The sequence below is a fragment of the Trachymyrmex cornetzi genome, unplaced genomic scaffold (genome assembly GCF_001594075.2).
Source record: "Trachymyrmex cornetzi isolate Tcor2-1 unplaced genomic scaffold, Tcor1.1 scaffold237, whole genome shotgun sequence".
Classification (NCBI taxonomy): Eukaryota; Metazoa; Arthropoda; class Insecta; order Hymenoptera; family Formicidae; genus Trachymyrmex; species Trachymyrmex cornetzi.
Window position 1 is genome coordinate 518,704 of NW_017297029.1, and position 25,781 is coordinate 544,484.

At 35.9% G+C, this 25,781-nt stretch overlaps 1 protein-coding gene and 1 long non-coding RNA gene across 2 annotated transcripts; one reads left to right on the forward strand and one right to left on the reverse strand.

Moving 5' to 3' along the window:
• Positions 1-1,346: 1,346 nt before the first annotated feature.
• Kdm5 (Lysine demethylase 5) lies at positions 1,347-16,528 on the reverse strand. The gene is made up of 18 exons (XM_018507385.1): positions 15,960-16,528; positions 11,471-11,687; positions 11,240-11,400; positions 10,671-11,039; positions 10,280-10,558; positions 9,691-10,183; positions 9,372-9,499; positions 8,084-8,278; positions 6,400-6,854; positions 6,059-6,317; positions 5,154-5,982; positions 4,870-5,078; positions 4,569-4,793; positions 4,378-4,459; positions 3,885-4,291; positions 3,474-3,600; positions 2,960-3,099; positions 1,347-2,597 (listed from the first exon to the last, which is right to left on the reverse strand). Exons 1-18 carry the CDS (start codon positions 16,188-16,190, stop codon positions 2,550-2,552), a joined length of 4,854 nt encoding a protein of 1,617 aa, XP_018362887.1. The 5' UTR covers positions 16,191-16,528; the 3' UTR covers positions 1,347-2,549.
• Positions 16,529-21,896: 5,368 nt separating this feature from the next.
• Positions 21,897-23,001, forward strand: LOC108761039 (uncharacterized). The gene is made up of 3 exons (XR_001940110.1): positions 21,897-22,314; positions 22,467-22,629; positions 22,731-23,001. It is a non-coding gene; the product is annotated as an uncharacterized LOC108761039 (long non-coding RNA).
• The last annotated feature ends 2,780 nt before the right edge of the window (positions 23,002-25,781 follow it).

The following is a 25,781-nucleotide window of genomic DNA, read 5'->3' on the forward strand; positions in this document are numbered from 1 at the left end:
TTAATGTTCGCGTTCTTGTAAATGTTATCATTAGAAATCCATTGCGTTATGTGTGTCACGTTCAACAACAATCAAAATTATCGATTATCAGATCTTATTGATATAAAAATATATGTGTACGCGTCTCATCAATCCTTCGTTTCACAGCCTGTTTTAAATAAAACGTAGCATACTCATTGCCGACGATGTACAAGCGGCTAGATTTTTTTCAATAGAATCAGTATTTGTATTACAATAAATTCTATTTAATCGAATTCTTCAAAGTCTCTTATGCTATAATTAACGATAGAACAATAACCTTATGTGTTCATTAAAAAGCTCATTTATCAAACGTCAAAGTTTGTCCGACAAGTATACAACTATTTAAAACACACTGTGCTGTCGTTGATTTAATTTTTCGGGTTTTTGCTACAACTCCAAGATTCTTTACTTGAAAGATTCAAACTCAAGATTTTTTACTTGTTTATCAGTAAAATTATATAAAGTTCTTTCTCTCAGATCCACGATTTTTATTTGCGATTTGATCTAAAATAAAAGTTTTTCTGTACACTCTGCGTTCCGCGCACATTTCGTATTTAATGGACTACATAATATTAAGCAACACAAATTTTTCAAATAATAGTTAAAAAGATTGGAGTAAATTTCAAATTCGTATTAGAATCAACATTTATTCAAATATTCAATATTAATTTAGATAAGACGTTTTACTATAGAAGAATAACATTCTTAATGGAAAATGTTAAAGGCTTATCGCAAAAATCAACGTTCTTCATAAAATTTCTTCTCTAATAAATCTTGCAATCTAATAACGCGTATCTTCTTAATATTATTTGATTATATACTCTCTTTGAAATACAAGCATAATGTTACCGCATTGTGTATGATACAATACATAAAAGTGTTGTATTTAACAGTATAATGCAACCTCTCAACTTTGACAATTAAAGAGATTTAAGAAAAATCAAAATTAGTATTATTTATTTTTATATAATAAATGATAACATATAAAGAATAAAATAATTAATTATATATTATATAAATTACAATTTAGTTCATGTAGATATTACGTAAGCAATATTTACATGAAAATGATTTTTATCAATTGAAATTAAAAGGAGCATTATAAGATACAGCTACTGTAATTAGATTAGGGTTTGGGAAACACATTCCCTTCTAAAAAAAATAACAAAGATGAAAAGATATAAGATGAACAGAATCATAGAATTATGATGAGAAGTATAATAAACGCAAAACGCAATAAGAGTTGTATAGCCTCTGGTGCAAAAACAGCAAATATTTACAGATTATTATTTCGGGAAGGCAGAGTAGATATGCTAATTTATCTGCTTGTCTCAATCGTTTCCTTTTATTTTATACAAACTATAGCTTACGTTTATTCTATATTCTGATATATTCTAATACCCTATATGTATACAATCTAATTTAATTGTAATACACACATTTCTCAGTCTATTCTGTACATACGATCGGCGCAAAGGAAATCCTCGCTTGTCGCTTTGTGCACCCAATAGATGTTTTAAAAGCCGATACAAAAGATCGACGGACATCTCGCCTCAATAATACGCAACAGTACGCAACAATGTATTCCGGAAACGACTGGTTGCAATCATCGCCGTACTGAGAATATTTCGCAGCGTAACATCATCGTTGTTTGGGTCAATTTGTAATGTACCCTTATTTCAAGGTATACCAAGCTTAATAGTTAAGGTAACACGTATTATAGACCGTGTATTTAAAGTTGCTGCAGATGATGCAATCCCGTGATCATAAATATAATTAATCATCTCGCGTAGAAACTACTTCGTATTATTCACAGAGAAAGGCGCGATACAAGATTAAAAAAAAAACTAATATTCTTTTTCGAACAAATCGATTACATAATTATAAAGGCGTACATCACGGTTCATCCGTGATTCGTCCGCTGTCAGTATGAAATGAAATTCACAATTTTTCATAAAATAGCAATCTAACAAAATAACAAATGAGATACAGAATACTTTCATAATCGTGCGTATTAAAATAAAATGGGCATTCATATCTTCGTTCAATTTAATTTGGAGATGCGCACACGCGCGCATGTGAGTGGAAGCACAAAAACAATTTTTTAATATGCATTGTGCAGTGCTGTTTCTACTTGTGAACAGAAATTTCATAGATGTAGGTAAATGTAGATAACTGACTAGCGATGCTTTTAACATTTAAAAATATTTTAGCAAATACATATGAAAGCCACAATTGATAAAGAAATGTTTATCAATGTAAGATCGCTGTATCATAAGTCTAGCGTGATTATGCTATAATACTTTGCATCTTAAGTTCGCTCACTCGCTCGTTCGCTCGTAAATTATGCTCGAATAATGTACGATTTGTAGTAGTTTGATAAAAAACACAATTATTGACTATTAACTTTGCATCGCGAGTTGATAAATCGAGAGTCGTTATTATCGCAAACGCCCCGGAGCCTCGTGCGGAGCTAGCAGACGACACGAAGTGGGCTAGTGAATCCTAGGACGAGGAATGTCGTTTTCCTAGACACCAGCTTCCGTGTCAGTGGTACTGCCATGGTACTCCTGGGGCTGAGAAAGGGAAAAAAGTGCATCCAGGCCTAATGATTCAACTGAATCTGGCGCGGATCTCGACTATGTTCAACACAAAAAAAAAGACTACCTCTTTTAAAATTATAGTCGAATATATAACAATGAAACAAATGTAACACAGACGGAAAAGTGAAATCTTGTCGAATTGAATTTCACGATGTGGGATGTTTACATGTATTCGCATGCATATTTATTATATAAAACAAAATGTAAAATGTGGCCGATGTATACGATGATAATATACAGAATCCGATAATGTACATATTCTTGTGAATTTTACAAAATTAAAAAAGGAAAAAAACCGGTATACATTATGTTTTTCCGAACACTTTTTTCCTTACCGATGCACTTTGATCGGCTTCTTTACAGTTGCTACAAATATAATCATCTTCCTCCGCAATTTCTGTACGATCCAATCCGACACAATGCATATGGAACCAACCTTCGCAGCCATCACACTGAACCCAATCAACTTCCTTACCTAAATAATAAATAAAATAAATACATGCTGAAATATAGACAAAATAAAAGTATAATTTAAGAAATAAATCAGGGTATAATCAAAATACTCTTAAATCAAATTATATACACAAAAATAATTCATATAACATATTTGACATATGCTATGTGATCAAAAAATTTATGTACACGATTATTGGGAATATAATGTTTATTATTGACATTATCCATTGTATATAGCACGACATATAAGTATTTTATATACGTATCTATCATATATATATTATATATATATGTTCGTGTGTGTGTGTGTGTGTGAGTAGAGAGAGAAAATATTTATGTTTAGAAGGTATCATTAAAACCATGTTGCGAATATATTGTAGACAATATCCTTACCACTAGGCCGTAAGCAGTTAATCGCCGCGCAATCATCATCCTCATCCGAACTTTCTTGCTTAGTCTTTTTTGTGCGATTACCACCTCGCTTCTTAGGGCCTTCTTCACCTTCGCTCTTGCGTTTCATCTGCAATTCATAATTAACTGAAATTGAGCTGTTCAATGTTCGCGAAACTATAAGTTATCGATTGTCAAAGTCATTTAAAAATGTCTCGAATTCAAACTTCTTACAAATAATCGATTTATTGTTCGCAAAATAGATTTACAGTTAAATAATCTCATCATGAACATATTTTACGTGAAATGTAAATTTACTATGAAAATTTAATTTGTTATTTCTAACAAAATAAATATTTTTATTAATACGAAAGATTTAATTCGAGACATGATTGTTATTGAAGAGTTAAGTACCTTTCGAGGTCCACGTTTCACGATAGGAACCGGTGAACTGCTCTGCCTCTTCTCCTTAGTGATAGGGCCGCTGCTTTTGCTACGTTTAATTACGTTTTTCTCTTCAACTTTTTGCCGCCCAACTTTCTTAAGTAATTCAAACTCTTCCGATTTCCTCTTTCTACCCCGTTTCTTCACATCTTTCACCTCCTGATTTGCTTGGACTTCTTCAAGCGATTTGTATTTCCGCATGGTGTTGTGGCTATTCATGTAACTCAATATACGCCAAATGTGCTGTGTTTCGTCCAAGGCAACTTCTAATAAGTCACCTTCCATCATAAGTTCGTCCAAACGCGATCTCGTGCTTGAAGATAATGTGCCGAATGACTCACTGTCACTCGATTGAGTTTTCCGCCGAATTTTCGAGACTGAAATAATACAAAATGCAATTATTTACCGATTAAGTATTTCCAATATAATGCTTATATTTCATATCGCAATTCGAGAAACTTACTATACGAATATGCGTGTTCGTTACTATTGAAAGTACTACATGTTGGTTCGTCATCCAGAGCAATAACATCGTCATCGTCATCCTAAAGTATTAAAAATATTCATGTATGTATATTTTGTTTTATTATTTATAAGTAACAACTGTTTGTAATGGATAGATTTATTGTAACTCATATCACAATCGATACTCACAGCAGTACTAGGCGTGCTATCGTCCGAATGTACTCCGCTGAGGGGTGCGATGGCTTGCACTCTTTGATGCAATTCAGGATTATTCGCTGCCTTTTTTAATTCGCTGCTAATAATTTTTTCCGTTTTCTCCCTTGCTGCAGCTTCTACTAACTTTTGCGACATTACAGAAAGTTTTGCCAGTATCGATGAAACTTCGTCGGTAGACAGTGCTTTCCTCGCTCGATCCTAATTAATATATATTTAGCTAAAGACATGGTTTGTTTAGACGATGAGAGAGATCATATTTGATGAGAATATCTACCTGCCAATTCATCGCACGTTCAGTTAAGCACTGCAACGCTTCTCCCTCCGGCAATCGAATCGGAATTTTTTGGAGACTCACTAAGAGAGCCAATATAGTTTCGAGACGAGGTCGTCGAGAACGTAGACAGCATGGACACAAAAATTTCATATCCTTCGGCCCTGGCGATTTACCTTTGTACAGTGTCTTAGACGAAGGTACACAGTTTGCTGTGAAATAAGAATTCATATACAATTAGATAATAATATTTAGCTAGTTTCTGTTATTTAAACTGCTGTACTTACTATGGAACCAATCCTTGCAAAGCTCACACTGAAGCATAATGCCGAATCTCGGCCGACGACAAACACAATACTTGGAATCTTCCGCTTCCGCTTTCATCTTCATTAAATTTCTCTCTCTCAAGCTTCTCATCGCTTCCATTTCGCGTTGTTCTGCAAGTTTAAAGGCAGCTACCACGTTCGCTGAGTCACTGGAGTCGTCCAATTTTGTATCACAAACACAAACGGCACCTATGGATTCATCGCCCTTGTTCTTCTTAGTTTTCATCGCCTGTACGCCGACGCCGATTCGCGGCGACAGAGCTTCCATCAGCGTATAATGCGAATTTTTCCTCAAAAAAGTTCTCGCGGTCCTTTCTTTCCATGTTTTTGCCTCCAAGAGAGTAGATTCCAACGTTGGAAGATCATTTAGATGCAAAGGGATATTTCTTCCCTTTCTTAACAAGTCATCCAATGTATCATAATAAGGAAAGTTTTCTCTCGCACGTATATCATCAAACAATTTCGTCCAATTCTTTGCTTTGTTCAGTATATCTTGAAGAGTATCCAAACTCGGTAAATACGCTTCAACTTCATCTGCTTCGTGAATAAACTCCTCTACAGCTGCAATGGTTCGTCTATTTTTGGTGTTAAGAAATACTTTGGCCTTCTCTTCCCACTTATCGATTGCCTTTGTTAACGCGTGTAATTCTGACAATGTATTTTCAATACTGACATGAGGTGGTATTGTCATACCTTTTTCGATTAACTTAACCACCTCTTCGCGACTAACAGATTTCGGATCATCTTGGAGAGATTTTACTTCATCTAGCCACTGTATTTGTGTCAATTTCTGTAAAATAAAAGATTTTATTAAAACAAAATATCTGATTAAAAAATTAAATGTACATCTATATATGGTTACATACTTGTTTCAATCGTACTAGTTGAGGTAATTCAATGCAGATAGAGTCACCAAAATCGATGCATTTCTCTAATTTTTCAATGTCGCAATCTTCCTTGGACTCCAATTCTGCTGCATCTTTTTGAAATTGTAACACTTGATCGAGTATAAATTTTACACCATCTGATTCCTTAAGTTCACAGCTTAGGTTGGTTATTTCCTTATAGAAAAGCGTTAATTCTTCCACAGTGAGTTTATACTTGGTATCAACTGTCTGCCTAGTTCTATAAAAAATGAGAATTTTGTGAAAACAAATAAAATAGCAATACTCATGATACAAAATATCGTCATAAAATCTTTACCAACCTTGTACGTTGTTTATTGTTTAATAGCTGTTGTGCAACGCTCGCGCATTTCTCAGCATCTTGCACAGCGGTTGTTAAAGCCGTCAATAGCTCACTTTCAGGGAATTTTTTGTTCTCAGCTTCATTCAGAAGTTCTTTTAACTCGTTTAATTCAATTTTATCGTTCTTAGGATCCATCGCTTCTCTTACTTTGGCCACCCACGAGTCAAACGACTCGGCTTTCAATTTTAATTTTTGCAACATGATAGGTAATTCGTCTAACGTATATCGATAACGCAGCGTATGCTTCTCTGGTGGACACGTACACAAATCAGCAAAGTGTCTCAGACAAACTAACTGCGAGCTGTGGCACGAACATGTAACCGCACTCAAAAAACAGGTAGTCTTGCATGCTTCGCACTGTCTCTCGTCATCTGGTAGAAGCTCGAAAGCCTCGCGTTCTGCCTCAGTCACACCCTGAACAGAGAACAAGTTATCCAAGTTCACACACAAATACGATAAATCTATCTCATTATGTTTAAGCAATTTTTCAACGAAACAATTGATGCGCAAATAACACGTTAAAAGAAATATTGATTTGAAAATCGCATTTCATCGAGAAGCATACGTATGCACACGTATCCATTCCCGGAGGAAACACAAACGTAACGCCCTGCAACACGTCCTGCTTCGAGGATATGGCGCATAAACACGTGCTTCTAGCAAGTTTTACGAAACAGCCGCGAGAAACCAAGCTGCTGCGCGTTTAGCATCATGGCACACAAGACTTGGAAAACATAACCTTTTTACTCACCTATATGTAAGTTACATAACTAGAATAAAGGCGGAACGAATAAGCATCAGTCAGTCAAGGCCGAGCGCCACGACTACGACTCTCGAGAATGCAACAACGATAAGAGCAGGTTCGACGGAATCAGCAACAGTGAAAATACGTGGCGACATTAATTACGTATCTAACGTGGACAGGCGGTCCAATGGCAATGCCAGCATTGCCAGCTCTGAACGGTTCATGGTTGGCGGCTAGCGCGAGGGGCACGCCGTTGGCCGCACGCCGCAGCCGCACGGTGCGTGTGTATACGAATTTTGCCGCGCGCCGCGCGGCTCGGCGGGCCGCGTGTGCGTATGTGTATTAGTGGTACGTGTATGCGTGTAGTGGCGCGTGCGCGCGCTCTTGGCACATAACGTACTACTTGGCCTAAATATATTGACCTTTCACGGCAAAACAGTATTGCCAGTATTCACACGTTAGAGCTTATTCATTAGAAACAAGATCGTATTATTCATTTCAGCGCAGATTCTATTGATTCTCAGCGCAGAAAACTAACTTTTATATATACTCAAGCCATAGAATTAACGTTACATTAAATACAGAATATAAATATGAAATTTTTAATTAAATTATTGTGAATTATGAAGAATAGAATATTTTATTTACGTTTTGTGAATCAACAAATAAATTATATTGTTACGTTCAGCAATAATAGTAGCAGTTAAAGAATAAAAATATGTAAAATTAGATTCATTTAGGTAAAACAATTTTGATATTAAAAGAGATATTAAATATTTAAAGGTAACAAATATTATAATAAATTTTCATCAAAAGAGATTGTGTCAGAAAATACTACAAGTTTTCATATTTAGAAATGTAATGTATTAAATATTGCTGTATAAATTATATAACTTACCCATTCTAGCAAGTTTTTCCGTAATTTTTTCTCATCCTCCACCATTTGCAACATATCGTGATACGTGGCGGTTGCGACTCCGATATCTAACGAATCTGGATCCAATGACATTTTACAAACTAGTTCATCGTGGGAAAACACACAGAATCTTCTTAAATTTGAATAATGCGTGATGCAATCTCGTCCAACTTTAAGCTGATAAAAAAGAAACAATTTACAGTGTATTTGTACAATTTGTATATACAATCGCGATATGCAGGGTGTCCCAAAATATTTTATGGGCGGACTATAAGATAAAGCGGACTAAACTGAATCGAAAAATCCTGTACCATTTTGCAATTTTCGCAATAGTTAACAAAATGTTAATTACTAAAAATTCCCGAAAATTGGTCTTCAATAATATTTTACTCAAATACTATCAATTTTACAGTAAAATTGCAAGAGACAAAAGTTGTTTATTTTCTTCTCATAGAACTCTAGGAATTTTTTATCAACTTTTTAATACTGTGTGTACACTTTCTTATTTTTACCAAAATACCGTATTGAAAAATTCTGAAAAAATTCTTAAAAGTTCTATAAGAAGAAAATAAATAATTTTTGTCTCTTGCAATTTTTTTGTAAAATTGATAGTCTTTGAGTAAAAAGTGAAGACCAATTTTCGGTAATTTTTAGTAATTAATATTTTGTTAACTATTGTGAAAATTACAAAATGGTAGAGGACTTTTCGATTCAGTTTAGTCCGCTCTACCTGCCCATGAAATATTTGATGATTATTTTGGGACATCCCGTAAAGTATAATTTGAATTTAAATAAAAAATAATACTATAATAGCTCAATAATAATAAATAAACATTAATAACAATAAGGGCTATAAGCCAGATTTCAATATATGTATTTAAAATATTCTTGAGGCTTTCACGGGTGTTTCCTATATGACAATCTTGTGTTTCGCGGGTTTTCTCCGTGTTCAAATCCATTCTTGGAATGTCAAGCGCATTCCAAGAATGGATTTGAACACGGAGAAAACCCGCAAAACACAAGATTGTCATATGTATTTAAATTTTAAACAGACGTTTCGACCTTATCGTCAGGTCATCTTCAGTGTATACACCAGACGTTTCGACCTTACGTTTCTGACGTCTGTTTAAAATTTAAATACATATATTGAAATCTGGCTCGTAGCCCTTATTGTTATTAATGTTTATGAATTTAAATTGTTGAATGTTCTAATATTTCAATTTATTTTATTCGTACTTGAACGAACTCGAATATATCATAATTTATATACCCAATCTGCAGGTGCGAAATTGACAGCTTCTGCAAAATTGTAACCCTGATTAAAGCCTGCGTGGTATGCTCTCGGAAATGTCACGACAAATTCACCTGCATGTTGATCTGTTCTAAATACTGGTACTCCTGTTAAACAATTACAAAATTATATCAATTATCAACTTAGAAAATGCAGTTGTGCACGTTAGATAAATATCAAATAGTCCGAATTAGAAATAAATCCTAAATATCTTAATCCTGTCTTTTTTACAGGGGGGGAAAAAAACCATTCTTGTTTAATTTTATTACAATTTTAATTACATGTAGAAATCTTATACCTTCACTTGTCAATATGTTTGGATTCATGATAGTAACAAGTTGATGCAACAGATCGGGCTGGCTATGAAACAGCTCCGGAGCGGCGGACTTCATGGATTGTTCGAAGCGTTCCGCCTGAGAACCCGGTACTCCATACCATGTCTTTGGTTCGCCCCAATGTAGATAATTAATAGAATAGCTCCAATGATCTTCATTGTGCCAACAAAATGTTGCAAAGCACATGCCGACATACATCCAAGGAACTTTCATGCCACTAATGTCAGCATTGATGTGACCCAGAACGCTTCCATGTAGAACTGGCAAATTATTCAAATTCCACGAAGATTCAGCATACTCTTGATCACATGTAAATAAATTAACGCTGGTTTTGGTTGGAAATCCGGATCCATGATCCATCGTATGCAAATCCGCACCGTACTCTACAGTCACATCTTCATCAATGGATGAGACTATTCGCCAAAACTCCTTTTCCACTAATGATGTTGGAACCATCTACAGAGAAATAAAATTATTAAATGTATAATGAAGATAAAAAAATATATACACACATATATGTATATTTCTCTCATACGGCCAGCAATGACTTACATGCACAGGCATATTAAAATAGTCACTCTTGAATTGATCGGCCATTTCTCCGAATTGCTGCAGCGTGTATTCTCTCTGCGCTTGTTCGAAACCAAATGCCTCCATTGGCTTCGAGACCTCTTCGGCAACGCACTTGGGACATCGCCAGTCTCCCTTTGGTATTTCCGTCAATGGTGGCATAAGGCAAAACGTATGATAGCTATCATCACATCCGTCACATAACAACATATTTTCTTCATTGTCGCCTCTCCCGCAGTTATGACAAATATATTTTGCCAACTAAATGAGAATAAAAAAAAAAGATGATACAATTAAATTAGTTATTTAATTATGTTGTATTTTTTTTATTGTAAAATATTGTAGTATAAGGAAAGGGCCAAATTGTACTTACAGGATCAAAGTCATAAACGAATTTCAAACCACGCGTTTTATTAGATTTTTTTCCCTCTTTGGTATTAAAGCCGGCCATTTTCGGGCCTGGTCCGTAAAATTGTAACTTTTTAAGTTCTTTGCTTTTATCCAAATCGCAACTGAAATATCTGCTCTTAATCTTGTCCTTGCACTCATTGTCCGAGTCGCATTCCTCCTTGCAATCTTCCTGTTTAATCGATACATCTTGTTTTTCTTCTTGCCCGGAAAATCGCTTAGACCGTCGCGAGAATTTTTCATTCGGTGGTTTAATTTGTTGCCGAGATATTATGCCGTGTGGCTTATAATCACGATCTTTCTTTTCATTAACGTCCGAGTCCGGTTCAATTTTCTATACAAAACGGTAGTTTATAATTAACTACAAAAAATAATTGCATAATTTATATATACATACATACATATATATATATATATATATATATATATTTATATATATTACTAGATTAAACAAATTACAAATAATTAATTTTATAAAAATTTCAAAATTGACATCGTAATGAATAATTTCTTGCAGACCAAAATTTGACCTACAATATCTGACAATGTCTTTCCCTGCTTAAAAACGTCAAAGGGATACAAAATTCTCTCATAGTGATTCTTCAATATGCTGCCTACACTTCGTCCAGATGGATAACCCAGTTTATTGGCAATTTTTGCCCATCTTCTTTCTTTAGTCACAGTTTCTATACCGCCTATAAATAACACGTAGAAATTAAATGTATAAAGTGCGGAATAAATAAAATATATATAAATAAAACTTACCTTCGTCCGTGACTATTTTGTGTAAGGAATACAAGTCCAGAGCCTTACGTTCCACAAGCGGAATTTTCAAGGAGGAACCTTGAAGCTCCCAAAACTTTGCAATTTGATCTAAAAAATTAAGCTTTATCCTGGTTTTGGCTTCTAATTCATTTAACCTTTGTATTCTCGGAACAAATTTGAACTTGTCTACGTCCACGGCAAATGGTGGCTGCCAGTTCTGTAACAAGCCATATAATACTTTACACTTTACAGATATCAAAGAAATTTAATTTAACAATTTTATATTGACGAGGATAAAGGAAAAAAAATTCTCGGTTCTGTCCTTCCCTCGTTCCTTTCTCTTACATTTCTATATATAAAGTTCAAGTTCTGAAAAGTATTCTCGATTTTAGTCGATGGATGGTTATATACGTTCTTCACATCGACAACGGATATTACTTATTCAAGGAGTTGAAGATCCGGTACTACTTCAGGTTGTAACTAGAGGCGCAACTAGTATACGTGGCCCTTTGCTGTAATATAACTAACGTTCGATAGCAACGATAAGAAGATAATTGAGTTTTCAACAAACTTTGCCTCCTTAGATACGTACAGTATACACATCAGATTAAATTTGGAATGAAAATGTCAGTGTGTAGATTTTATCTTTCATTGGGATCTGATAAACTTTATCCACGTATTTTACCGGCATGAATGTAATACTTAATATTATATTACGATATTATATAAAATGATTCGCAGAAACACACACACACACACACACATAATATTATATCTATAAGATAGCAATTGCATTGTTATTTGTATTTTATCTACAATAAACTTGAAATTCTTCATATGGCTCAGTCAGTGCAGCAAAATCTAAATTTTTTTCTATCGAGATATTTATATGTATTATTAATCAATATCTCATAATATACCCTGCATAACAGTGTGACAATCGTGTCTCTAAATATACATCTATATATTCTATATATAAACTCTCCCATGTGTAAATTATGTGCTAAAACAATTAAAATAATCAATAAACGCTCTGAAAGCTTGCTTATGTTTTGAGCACGAAGATTAATTGATTTAAAAAAACGCAAAAAATGAGGTATACACAAATCTCGTGCATGTGATGATACGTAGCAAATAATTAATGGACATATTTTTATAAATTTTTTTTATTCTATCGCAAATTTATATACTGCATTGTTTATATCATTTTGGAGCAAATGAATTGTATTGAAGTATTACAAGGACTCAAATACTTGAACAGAATTGGAAAGAAAAAAAGTCGATCTGAGAAGAATTTACAATAAGATAATATTAATATGCGGTTTCCTCCAGCAAACGTTGTGTGCGCGGCGATATTTTAATATCGCAACAAAGTATAATCCAAATAATTATATTTAACGTTGTGTCGAAATGCTAGTAATCGAGCGTCCAAAACGCCCGTGTGTAACGTCGCGCACTTCCTACGACACAACTTCCGTAATGGCGGCATGCTCTCGGGAAAATATCAGCTCTCTAGAAAGTATTAAAGGTCTTCTCATTGAGTGTATCATTGTGCTCTTCTATCGTGCGCAATAATATATTACGATTCTTTCTATCTGGAAAAGATGGTGATTTAACGAAATAAATTATAATAACCCGGAAGCAAATGAAATATGGGCAAATACTCAGATAAATTTAAAAGAAATCTTGAATTAGAATTATATACAGCTAAATTTTGTACGCTCAACAATTATAACATATACATATATTAGATCAACGTAAAAAATGATTTTATATTTTTTAAATCTGGTCTTACAATGCAGAAACATCAGGAGACACGGAAGTATTTCGAGTATCAAGTGCACATTATGTATACGTATTCTAGATACGACGCGGTCACCTCGAGAGCCTCGCGCCCAACTCTGACGTGACGCCATATAAATATTCTTTTATTGATTCTCTTTGGAAGAATTCGCGAATGACAAGATTTTTGATAAATCTACGCTTCACTCTACAGCCTTATCGGATTTTCAACGATCGCGCTTTGAAAATTTCGAAGCAAATCGAAGGTAAACTTGCCGCAGCAGTTTACCTCGTTATTTCCGGCTCGTTTTTGCAAAATGTCGAGAAAGTACAATCGATTCCATCGTGTACATTCCATGTACTTTTCTCGAGCGACAAAAGCGACATTTATGATCGGAATATTTGAAAATTCATTTTAAAAGGATTAAAAAATCACAGCTTCGTTGCGAGATGAAACAAAAAAAAAAACTCGAAAAACTACATTAAAAAAAAAATTAAATACAAGATTAATGAATTCTACCGTATTTGCTTGTCTAGCTTTTATCAATATAGAACGCTATTACTGATAAAGATTACTCGAAAATTATTAGCTGACATTGCGCACTGTCTTTGACAAATTTCCACATCACATTACACTTTTTCACGTAAGTTCGAGGTAAGTTTCACGTAAGTACTAGAACCAATAAACAAAACAGGTCTGAGCTTTCCTTCCGATATGATATGTTGAAAATGATTAGATAAAAAAACAATGCGTATTGTATCGTAAATTATGCACTATCACTCGTAAATTGATCGTATCGGGGAACAAAACCTTTTTTCTAGAGACTTATAGAGAGGGGGAGGGAAAAGAGAAGAGAGAATAAACAATCAGCTACAGCCGGACCAATTATTAGGTATCGATTAGCCGGCGTAGGTAAAAATCAATAATTACTTGAGAGTTTGCGGCGCCTTGACGCTTTTGACGGGCAGGCTTATACCTGTCCGAAGAGAGAATGACGCGAACATAATCGCGCAAATGCGTTATCGTTTCACCTTCGCACGATAATGTTTTCTCTGAGAATTGGTCGCGATCTCTACGGTTATATATATATATATTAGAGATTATCTCGATGCGCTGAAAATTTGTGACGCGAAGCGGAGCAATCGGAAGACGCGAAATCTCTCGGATGAGTACAACTATTTCTCTCAGGAGGGAAAAGTTTTACACATTTTAGGAAAAAGAAAACGCAAAAACACGAAATTTTAGCCTTCAAGTCTGTAACGAGTCGGATACGATCGCTACGCTAATAGGTGGTTCAGCAATTAGATAAACGTCTACGCATTTTTTTTTAAGGACATTCTCGAGCACCTACATCGCGAAATCGCGTCGATGACATTTCTACATTTTTCATGCATCGGTTTAGGGTCGATTACGCGAGCCAAAAAACATTATTCGCTTCACCCACGCTTTCAGGAAGAAAAGTCATGATTTCCGGCGTCATTGGAGTTTTTCCTCTTTATACGCGGAAACAAGATGGTGGCGTAAATCGTTTCTAATGGTGGCATAAACCAACGACGTACGATGAACGAATGACGAAGCCGTCCACTCGGGAAACGACCAAACGACGCTCACAGGTGGGAAGATCGCGAAAGGTTTCGTGTTGGCAAATAGAACCGAATAACACACGGGAGAGCCCTGCTATGGTCGAGAGCTCGCCGAGTGAAAGGTGACGATAGCGCGGAAAAAAATTATGTCATGCAGCGCGCGCGGCCTGCAACGAGCCCAATGATGAGATTCCCTTGGAACACTGGAACACAGGAACACGCCCTTGATGAAGTATATAATAGATTTACAATTTTGTCGAGGCTCGGTCCGCTCGATGTGTGATTTTCGAGACGCACCCGAACAAGAAGACATCGGAGGGTGTGAAAGCGACGAGCCGACGAGAGTTCATTCGTCACGTTCGGAAAGCGCATTCGTTACTTGCGCGAGAATAACGCGGAATCGCGTCGACGTCGCGAAACAAATCTTGCGATTATCCTTTTCCCCGGTTTTCCCGACAAGGTGATGACACCATCGTGTCCTCTATTGTCTCGGCCATTTTACATGGCGGTCGTCGCACCGATCTTTATTTAATTTATATCGATGTTTCCATTATTGTTTTATCGATATATCGTCATTGTCATCGATGTCATTGGTAATTTTCGAAAAGTACCGTCGAACGGAGAAAAAGTTCTTTTCCTCTCACTTTGTTTAATCTCTGGCGTCTATTCTTTTTCCCAGTTTTCTTTTCCCTTCTCGCAGTTTTGGCCGACGTAACGCGTGATACATGATACGTGATACGTACGGTTGTTACATTTTGCAAACGGAGGAAGATTCTGTGGAAAAAAGGCGTGCGAATTTATGGAAGCGCGTGCAGTGTGCGAGGAAGATTTGTACCATTGGACCTTCTTTCTCGTTCTCGTCGCCGTCGTCAACGTATTGTAATCGTCGTCGAGAGACGAGGAGAGAGGAGAGAGGAGAGAGAGATGGTATTTAAAAGATGCACCATAGTACATAAAAACGAGGTCGCACATTCCTCATTCGAGGATGTGTGCCTTTTCTTTCGGGTTGCATGAGAAAAGAAAGCAGAAGGATCCTGTCGACGTCGACGACGACACGGAGGACAATGTTTGAAAGAGACGACGCTGCCATGTGTCCGCTGGCTGGTCGAGCTGTGCTACTCACGGGTGGCGGTTTAATCTTGCAGATGCCGGACCTCTCGGCGATCGGTCGTATCTTGGCGATGTAGGCGAGGGGGTCGTGGAACTCCTCGTTGGTTGGCTCAAACACCGGTGCTTCCGGCGGCACCGTGAACTCAAAGTCGGTCTCGGTGCGGTCACAAGCCATATCTTGGGCGCAACGTGGTTGATTCCCATTCCCACAGGGGCGATTCTCGAGGCTTTTCGAGCCCATCATTCGGATTTCGGGGGCACGGTACTACTTCGTGGCTACTTCCGACGCGTCACGCGTTGGCTAGCATGCACGCACTTAAAATTCGAGCGAAAGCCTCGGCGCCAGGCACCACGAGTAGGACGTCGTCTCACGTCGCTACTCGACCCGGATTAGTCGCGCAAGCACATTGCCACGAGTTCCCGGATCGATCATGTTCCTCGACTCGTCGTCGGTGCTTCTATCGTTGCGGCTGCTGCTTGACAATAAACGACGCGCGAATCACGCGGATGCAGCATCGACGTTACGTGAAGCCTCACACGACACACGACACACGACACACGACTCACCGCGACTGCCGATTACCTCCTCTCCTCAGTCCTCTACTCCTAGTCCTCTTCGTGTTGCGCTCACGCTCACGTCGCTCATCCCTTCCCTGCCCCGCTACGCCTGACCTCTGTCGTACTCGTACAGCGTACTTGAGCAACGGCTCGACGACTGCGCCATCGGCGGACGAGTGGTGGACGAGCCATAAGATCCGTTTCGTCGTCGATTCCACAGATTTGTCCGCTTTGTGTGGCAATTGTGGCTGATCGCAGAGATGCCACATTGCAGACGAGTCACACTTCAGAAAATCGAGTAGAGGGAATGCGCATTCGGCGCATACTTCAGCATACTCCACGCCACGCCACGGCACGGCGAGATCGGGAGAGATCAGGGTACCTATCATGAAATATGTCGGAATTATTCCATTTTCCCTAGAAAACACAATAGAAATCTAGGGACTAATTGAATATTTCCGATCGGAATCGATTCCGACTTGTTCTATAATAGGTATGTACCCAGGGCACCTATCATGGAACAAAATCGGAATGGATTTCGATCGGAATTATTCAATTATTCCCTAGATATCTATTGTGTTTTCTACGGAAAACGGAATAATTTCGATCGGAATCAATTCCAACATATTTCATGATAGGTACATACATACATACCCAGAGAAGGCACCTGCGTAGCTGCGTTACCAGCGTTGCGCCGGTTGCGCCGTCGCGCCATCGCGCATCCCCTCCACACACCATAAACCATTCAATATTCATCTTGCCATTGCTCTTCTTTCTCCTTGCACTGGATTATATTCGAATTTACCTTCTCGTTCTTTCGCTTAACTTTATACGTATACGTATATGTGTTCATTTTAAATAATATAACGAGTGTATGTACATATACATACGCTAGTTGAGCTAGAAAGAACAGACCTTAGTACACAATCTCACTGAGCGTCACGTGACCCCGGGATCTTTCGCGGATCACGGACTACGCGGGCGGCGGGGTGGCGGGGTGGCGGCGCGCATCAGAAAGAAGATTCGTGATTCGCGATGCGTTATTTTTCGCTTCGCGACAATAATTACGTAATATATCGTATCGTATCGTATCGTACGAAGACTGCGCGCTCACGGGAAAAGATGTCTCGCTAAATAATCAACTGTTTTACGCGTGCGCAGCGTCGATCAGCGTCAATTTATATCAGATTGACGAGAGAGAAAGAGACGTAGGTCACGCAGTTCGTAGATTTTATATTTTCGTCAACGATCTATATGTGCGACGAAAATCCGTTCAAATGTGTACCATCGTCATACATCCACCCGGTCCATTCCACGACGATTAGTACCGTATGACGCGTTTTTTTCGTAACCGCAAAATAAGAAATAGATATTTTAATATGACGAAAGAACAATGTTTACCTATGTATGAAATAGTAATTAAATTTAATTTGCTATTCCGAACTCGCAGCAAATTTTATCGATATTACCTACGCATTAAGTATATCGACTTATCTAATGAGAAACAATTAAAGATAAAACTGCAGAAAAGGGGAGCATCTGCCAACGACCTTGACCTTAAACTTGACATATATTATCTAGAGGTGCGTTCCGTATCGCGCATGATGCATCCTTTGTCCTTGTTTAACATTTGGTGAGCAACAAGGATAAACGACGCATTATGCGCACCATGCGAGATACGGAACGCACCCAAGGTCATCATCCTGAGTAACCTTCAACAAATTTTAGCCGTCGCTCGTCCTTCGTTAAAAAGTTATTAACAAAAAAAGTTTAAGAAATAACGTATACGATATCCTTTTTCCATCATATAAAACAGAAATTCTTTGCTTTAAAGTATATTTTACAACTTTCCACGCGAAGCGACTCCTACCCCACCTCCCCCCTATATAGAGTAAAGCTGGAAACACAATAGACACAGGCAATAGGCACAGGCAACAGGCAATAATGAGCCGTCCAATCAGAGCTCTGGGATATAATATGGAACTTATACCCCAAAACTCTGATTGGACGGCTCATTATTCCCTGTTACCTGTGCCTATTGTCTGTGTCTATAATTGTGTTTCCACCTTTACTCTATCTGGTTTACGATACATGGTTTGGTTAGATTATTATGTACCCATGGGTGGGAGGATCCCGTTTGCCTACAGTTCTGATTGTACACACCACTCATATCAACTGGTGCCTAGTAATTTTTTACTGTTTTGCCAATGAGATTATTTTATTTTTAAATTGGCCAATCAGCGATACATGTGTGCAATATGCGATGTGTGCAATCGGAGCCCTCCCCCCATGGGTATATAATAATCAGAGATGGGCATTATTTAAAATAGATGCATTTAAAATGGAAGTACAAAATGCAAAATGCCCATTTTGTATTTTGTATTTAAAATATATTTTTTCAAAACTACTTTCCATTTAAATGATATTTAATATCCATTTTCTATTTGAAATACAATTAGGTTTAAAAATATTTAGGTTGGGATTAATAATTATCTGTTTTAAGATATCTTTAAGAGTTCTTTAAGAAAAATCTTCAAAATATTTCACAAAGAACACGGAAAGATATCTCCAAATTGTCTTATACATCGATTTTATCCATAGGTCTGTTTTTTATTGCTGCACTTTCTGAACTGGTACACACAGTGCAATAATATGAAGTGAAATAAACGTATATTTATTGTTTCCCCCTTCAACTTGCGCTGCACTGGTTCAGAGTGCAGCAATAAAAAAACAGACCTTATTTATTCAGCAATATTTAGAAATTATTGTCTCCTTAACAATTGCGAAAATTGCAAAAATGGTAGAGGACCTTTCGACTTAATTTTTTTATTAAGCATAACACAGTATGATTAATGGGCGTTATTTCAGTTACATCTTGTATAAATATTTTGTTTATATATATATATATATATATAATATAAAAAAATGCATATTTTATAAAAGTTTATATACATATATTACATATATTACATAAAATATAAGATGTATTATATAAAAAGTTATAGTAAAGAATATCAAAAATAAGAATGTTAAAAAATACGACTTAAAATATAAATGTAAGTTAAACATGCAAAATAAATCTAAGAATATTTGTGAACTTGTGTTCGCGTGGAAAGTCGCGCGCCACTAGGCAATGGGAGAGGTGGAATGCAATAGGTGGATATTTAGAACAGTTTCCGATATTATATATAGCCGAAATAGACGTTATTTTTCAAACTTTTTTTGTTAATAATTGTTTAACGAATAACGAACGACGGCTAAAACTTGTTGGAGGTTACTCGGGGTGATGACCTTGACAATATACGTCAAGGTCAAGGTCGTCGGCGAATGCTCCCCTTTTCTGCAATTTTACCGAAACAAGAAAGTATTTCCTAGGGATAGATTGCTCTAGCTAGCATTTTTGAATCATTTGGTATGTTATTCTGTTCCTGCACTAGAACTCTCTCGCTTTCGACAAATATCAAACATGTATCTATCTCACTTTAAAGCCGGAATCCATAGTTCGTTCTTCTCAAAACAATCTCGAGCAATGTCTTATAGCGTTTTCGGCCCGGCCGGGTTTGCACCAACCTGGGTTGGATCAATGGCGTTTTGCGCTCTCCTATTGGTAGAGCGTCAATCAATAGGAAAGATTAATCCAATCCAGGTTGGTGCAAACTAGAGTTCTAGATTTATCAGAGAGGCGCAACCGGTGTTGTGCATTCTGATTCGCTGTTGCAATCACGTGGCTTGGCAGCCATTTATAGTACTCTAGTGACATTTCTATTTCATTTTATCCTATACATTCTATCTCACATTATCCTATGGTATAAGAAGGAAGGTATATCAACATCAGGTATGCGCAGTAGTCCTATGTGCTTGACCAATAAGAATTGGGTCCAAATGCTCAAAAGTAATATGGCCGCTGCTTTGATTCGAAGCCGTTTCAGGTTATGTAGATTACGTTCGTAACCACCGAGCTGTGCACACGCTTCTAAGAAAACTGGACTTTTAAGAAAACGTCAACATGGTATTGGAATTGTGAACACATGCTTTTATTGTTTATTTCCTACAAATATATACATATATATACATATAAACATATGTATATATAAACACACATACATATACATTGCAAACGAAGATTATATCGTTTATAATAATTCATAGTTCGTTATTTCTCTCATTACATTTGTGCACGTTTGTATAACCACAAGTATTTTTACATTATTTTTTTAAAACATTTTAAGTACATATGACCATATGTGATTATTTCGTGTTTAAATTGTGCGGGTGTAGTTGGACCCAAATTTCATTGGCTATGTTCATCGTGCCGCCATTGCTATGCGCAGTGATACATATATAAGGCCGCGGTCCGATTCACGCTCACAGTTCTATCAGTGCTTACGACATTAATGGTCGGTCCGAAACAAATAGCGTGCTAAAGTTTTTCTATTTTGGATCGGTCGTAAGCACAATTTATAAGTTAGAAAACGTAACTTGATAAAAGGCAAATGGAAAGCGTATGTATATATGGTTCGTATAATAGAAGAAATAATATCAAGAATATGAGTAAATATTAAATACTAGAAAAAGAAAAAATTAGGAATAGAGATTAAACGTAACGCACAATAAATACAATTAATAAAATATGGTTCACAAAATATGTATAATATGTCTCATATCCTATTTGTATCTATTAAGCATTTACACATTCATTTCCTTTAATTTTTTATTTCTAATATTTAATATTTATTCCTATATTTGGGAAGTTCTTAATCTTTTCTATTATATGCAGGACTTATATTATAACCTAAAAAGATAGATATCTCACTCGACGACCCTAACGCAGCCATCTTGTCGTGTTCAGCTTGCCCTTTCTTTCTGAAATGTTCGAAACCGTTATTTTTCCCACATTTCTGACGTCACGTAATCATGACGCTCACGGTGCCTCACCTTTCATCTAGGGGCACTCTAAGCACCGTGAGTGCTATGTAACTATGACGTCACTGTGTTCACACTGGCGCTGCAAGCACGAAATGGACCAACCATAAGCAACCGTGAGCGCACTAATCACGCTATAAGCGTGAATCGAACCGCGGCCTAAGAGAATATATATAAATGGAAGGGGCATAGGGCGCTGAACGTGAAGCCACATCTGTGCGAGAGAGAAAGGTAGTAAGGGATAAATGTTCGCAATGCGCATGCGCAGCACCGTCATCTGTGTGCATTGTGCAGTTGTTTAGTATTTTTACACATTCGTACATACATTACACAGATGTATAAAACATGATGCTGCGCATGCGCATTGGGAACATTTATCCCTTACTACCTTTCTCTCTCGCACAGACGTTTGCATCAGCGCGAGCCATGGGAAGTATAGGTAATGTCCGTTCCATTTATATATGTTCTAAGGATATACCTTTCTTCTTATATCATGATATTATCCTACACGTTCTATCCTAAACGGATTAAAAAAAGGCTTGCTACCGACATGATCGGACGTGTTATTGCATCAATTTTGGAAAATGTGACAGGTTTCAACGCTCAATTAAGTTTACACTGTTAGACTTTCATATTCTGCATGTTTTTTGTTACTCATCACATAAGCGGCGTTTTCGATTCTGTAGGTCTGTTTTTTGTGGCTGAACTAGTGTACATTTTTGGAACTTAAAGTGAGATAGATATACGTTTGATATTTGTTTAAATCGAGAAAGAGAGTTCTAGAACAGCCTAGTGCAGAAAACAGACCATGTGTTAGAAGTTAAAGTCGGGGCCATTCTTAGCGAAGAAGTAAGCAGGTTAAAGTTATGTGTTAACATTTTTTATGCGTAAGTTTAAACAATTTAAATGCATATAATGACATATTTGTGATATAGTGATATGATATGAACATAAATAATATGATATGATATGATTTTTGTGATATGATTCCATGTAATGATATTTTTATATATGATTATATTATTTTCTCTTTAATTAGCGATATGGTACGAAAATGCTCAGTCCCGGACTGTCCGGTACATACAGGACAAAAAATTTATATGCCATATTTTCCCAAGGATACTAAGTATCGTAAAATATGGAAAGAAAAAGTGAATCGAGATCCAAATTGGTCTCCTGGCAAGACTGGAGTTCTTTGTGAAGTAAGTATAAACTTTAAATTTTTTCTAATATTTGTTTTACAATATTGTATGTATAATTACATATATATGTATGCATAAACAATTATTTCTTTTATTTATAGTTTTATTTTGAACAAGATCAATTTGAAGAAATGAAAGTTGATGGGAAAAAAAATTAAAATCATATGCTGTGCCTACTAAATTTGTAACAAGAAAGAATCATAGCCTAACTGAGCATTCCCTATCCAATCAGTCGACAATCTTTTAGTGATTTGACTAATTCAAGAAACAGACCTGATAATCTAAAAGAAAATTCAAGGACAATTCTATAATTAACTTACTATAATTAATTGATAATAATTATTTACACCGCGCACATACTCTTTCATGCTATCTAACCAAATCGTAATATAATTAATTAATATATATAATTTAATAAATATTTTATTAAATCTAATTTTGCAGCCAACATGAACTCCGTCTGCAGGAATGTGGTACTTCATCTCATAGAGATATACTAAAAACGTCTTATAGAATATCAAGGCAAATGGTTATTTAGACAACGTAATTAAAAATAAAATTAAATTTCAAAGGTCCCAACGACTCTTGGGCCGGACCCCGGGGCCGTTGCCCCCTCTGCCCCCCTGTAGTTACGCCACTGGTCTTTGCCTTTCAAGCAGCTGTTCACAAGCAAACAAACGCCGTTCATCTCTCGGCTTCAACTCGTACGGCGACCAATTTCCTTGCTTCTGAATCATTCCCATAGCTTTGAGGCGTTTTGAAATGTTGAGGGGGTGATCCCGATTGATCACGGCTCGATTGGACACCACCAATCACAGCGACCGGTACTTAGGAGCTTTGTAGTTTCAAGCGCTGTGAGTGGCTCGTGTCCAATTGAGCCGTGTCCAACTGGGTGCCACCCCATTCAGAAAAATAAGATTTGTTTTACTGAATGCAAAGAATATCGACATTATACAATGTTTCACGGAAGGATTGCTATATATTTGGGAAGGAAATAATATTCCTGTCACAAGATTACAAGGAAAATATTATCGTTTTATCAGAATAAGAAGTAGATTGTACGGTTTGAAACGAAGAGAGGATATTGTTGCTTTATTTTCCAAGCAACCTTAACAGTAAAAGTATTGCCATGAGAGAATCAATAAAAAGTTAAAAAGTAAAGAAATAAAGAGAAGTTCCTTTATATCTCAATAAATAGCGATTACTGTATTAAAGTCTTCTCTCAGTCTTCTTTTTTAATGAAATAAGGAAATTTTATTTTGAACTTTGTGTGATATCTCACTTTCTAGACTTTTTAAAAATAATTATAAGCAATTAGTGTTACAAGAAAAGTTGTGATATTAGATAAATAATGCCAAAGAATGTAAACAGTTCCTAAAGTTTATTTTATATAGTATATTTATTTTCGGTATAGATAACAAAGAAAACTATAATTTTTTTGTTTTTGTAAAGTTTATTTGTTTCCATGTTTATGATTTAATACATGTTTAAATAGAAACATTGTTTGTGTTTAAATGTTGAAAGATTGAAATATATAATTTATTTTTGACAATTTAAAAACTTTCTTTTAACATATCCTCTTCCCTCATTATAATTATATCTAAAAATAGAACAAATTATGAGAAAATGAAAATGTTAGACCAGTAGCATATATAAAATGTTAGAAATAAATAATAAGTATTTTTTTATTTATTATTGTTTATGTTATTACTTTATTATTTAATTGTAATTAATTTGTTTACTAATATATCTTTGTGCTTATGTTTTTGTATATCCCACTAGTCTTAGGGCTCTCACACATGAAATGCATAATAGAGCATAAGCATAACATAAGGCTGCTAAACCAATGAGCATCTTATGTAAATCAATATGGCGACATTATGCTAGATGCTCATTGGTCCAGCAGTCTTATGTTATGCTTATGCTCTGTTATGCATTTCATGTGTGATAGGCCTTAGAGCCCACGCATAGTGCATAAGAGAATCAACCAATCAAAATTCTTCTTTTCCATGGAATGGAGGAAAGGAAAGATTCTGATTAGTTGATTCGTTTATGCACTATGCATTATGCTTTATGCAAAAGTCTGTGTCGCGGCCTTTACTTGAGAGCATAATTTATTCAATTTATTTTTTCACTTACATTTTTGACTGTGCACGTATAATTCTTTGCTGTAAATGTGCAACTTTATGTTTCAAACGAGTGTTCTCTCTTTTAAAATATTCAAGAAGTTTCTTACTTTTTTCCACTTCAGCAAGAATATCTTCCATTTGAATTGAAACTGGATTGCAACTATTGTTAATTCTATTTATTTCTCCATCAATATTACTTATGTTTTTCTGATTATAACTCTCATCACTGGTGCTGCATAATTGCTCTTGAACAGTATCCATGCTGACTAAATTATGATTATTGGTATTATAGAAAGCTTTGATTACTTGTTCGTTAACAGTAGATGGGGTGGCACCCAGTTGGACACGAGCCACTCACAGCGCTTGAGCCTACAAAGCTCCTAAGCACCGATCGCTGTGATTGGTGGTGTCCAATCGAGCCGTGATCAATTGGGATCACCCTATTTCAAAGTTGGAATACTCCATAGATTAAACCCCATATAAAATTCTTCTACGTATTATACAGAATTATTTGAGTAATGCAATAATCACATTTTTTTTTAATTTTAAGAATAATTTTATCAAGAATCTTTACCATCGAGTAAAATTTTACTCCGTTAACAGCAGTACAAATTAAGAGGTTATGGTGATACACAAAAGCGATTATAATGACAATTAATCAACTAACTTATTATATAATACACATAAATATTTTCTCTAAAGAATTGATAAGATTTATTTAAATATAATTTTATATTACTTTGTCTTATCTTGTTTGACATGTTTAAAGGCAGTTTCATAGTATATCGACCATGTTTGGTAAATTTATTAATCTCCCTAGTAAATTTATTAACAGTTTTTATATATTAACATCTTTATAATATATGATGCTTGATGGTAGCATTAAATTATTAAATTGCTTGTCAATTTAATTCACGATTACTAGAGTAGTTTTAATTGCGTTTATTTAGTCCGAAAAAACAATTCGGCGCGCAGTTAGAAAAAGACTACAATATGGTATATATGCAAGTACATATATAGTAT

What these genes read in the sequence shown, in the direction of transcription:
- Kdm5 (XM_018507385.1), bottom strand. Translation starts at nt 16,190, where the DNA reads ATGATGGGCTCGAAAAGCCTCGAGAATCGCCCCTGTGGGAATGGGAAT. An exon ending in GAAAGACATTGTCAGATATT is followed by an intron (nt 11,040 to 11,239) that starts GTAGGTCAAATT and finishes CGTTTTGTATAG; the next exon opens with AAAATTGAACCGGACTCGGA. An exon ending in TAACTGCTTACGGCCTAGTG is followed by an intron (nt 3,100 to 3,473) that starts GTAAGGATATTG and finishes TTTATTATTTAG; the next exon opens with GTAAGGAAGTTGATTGGGTT.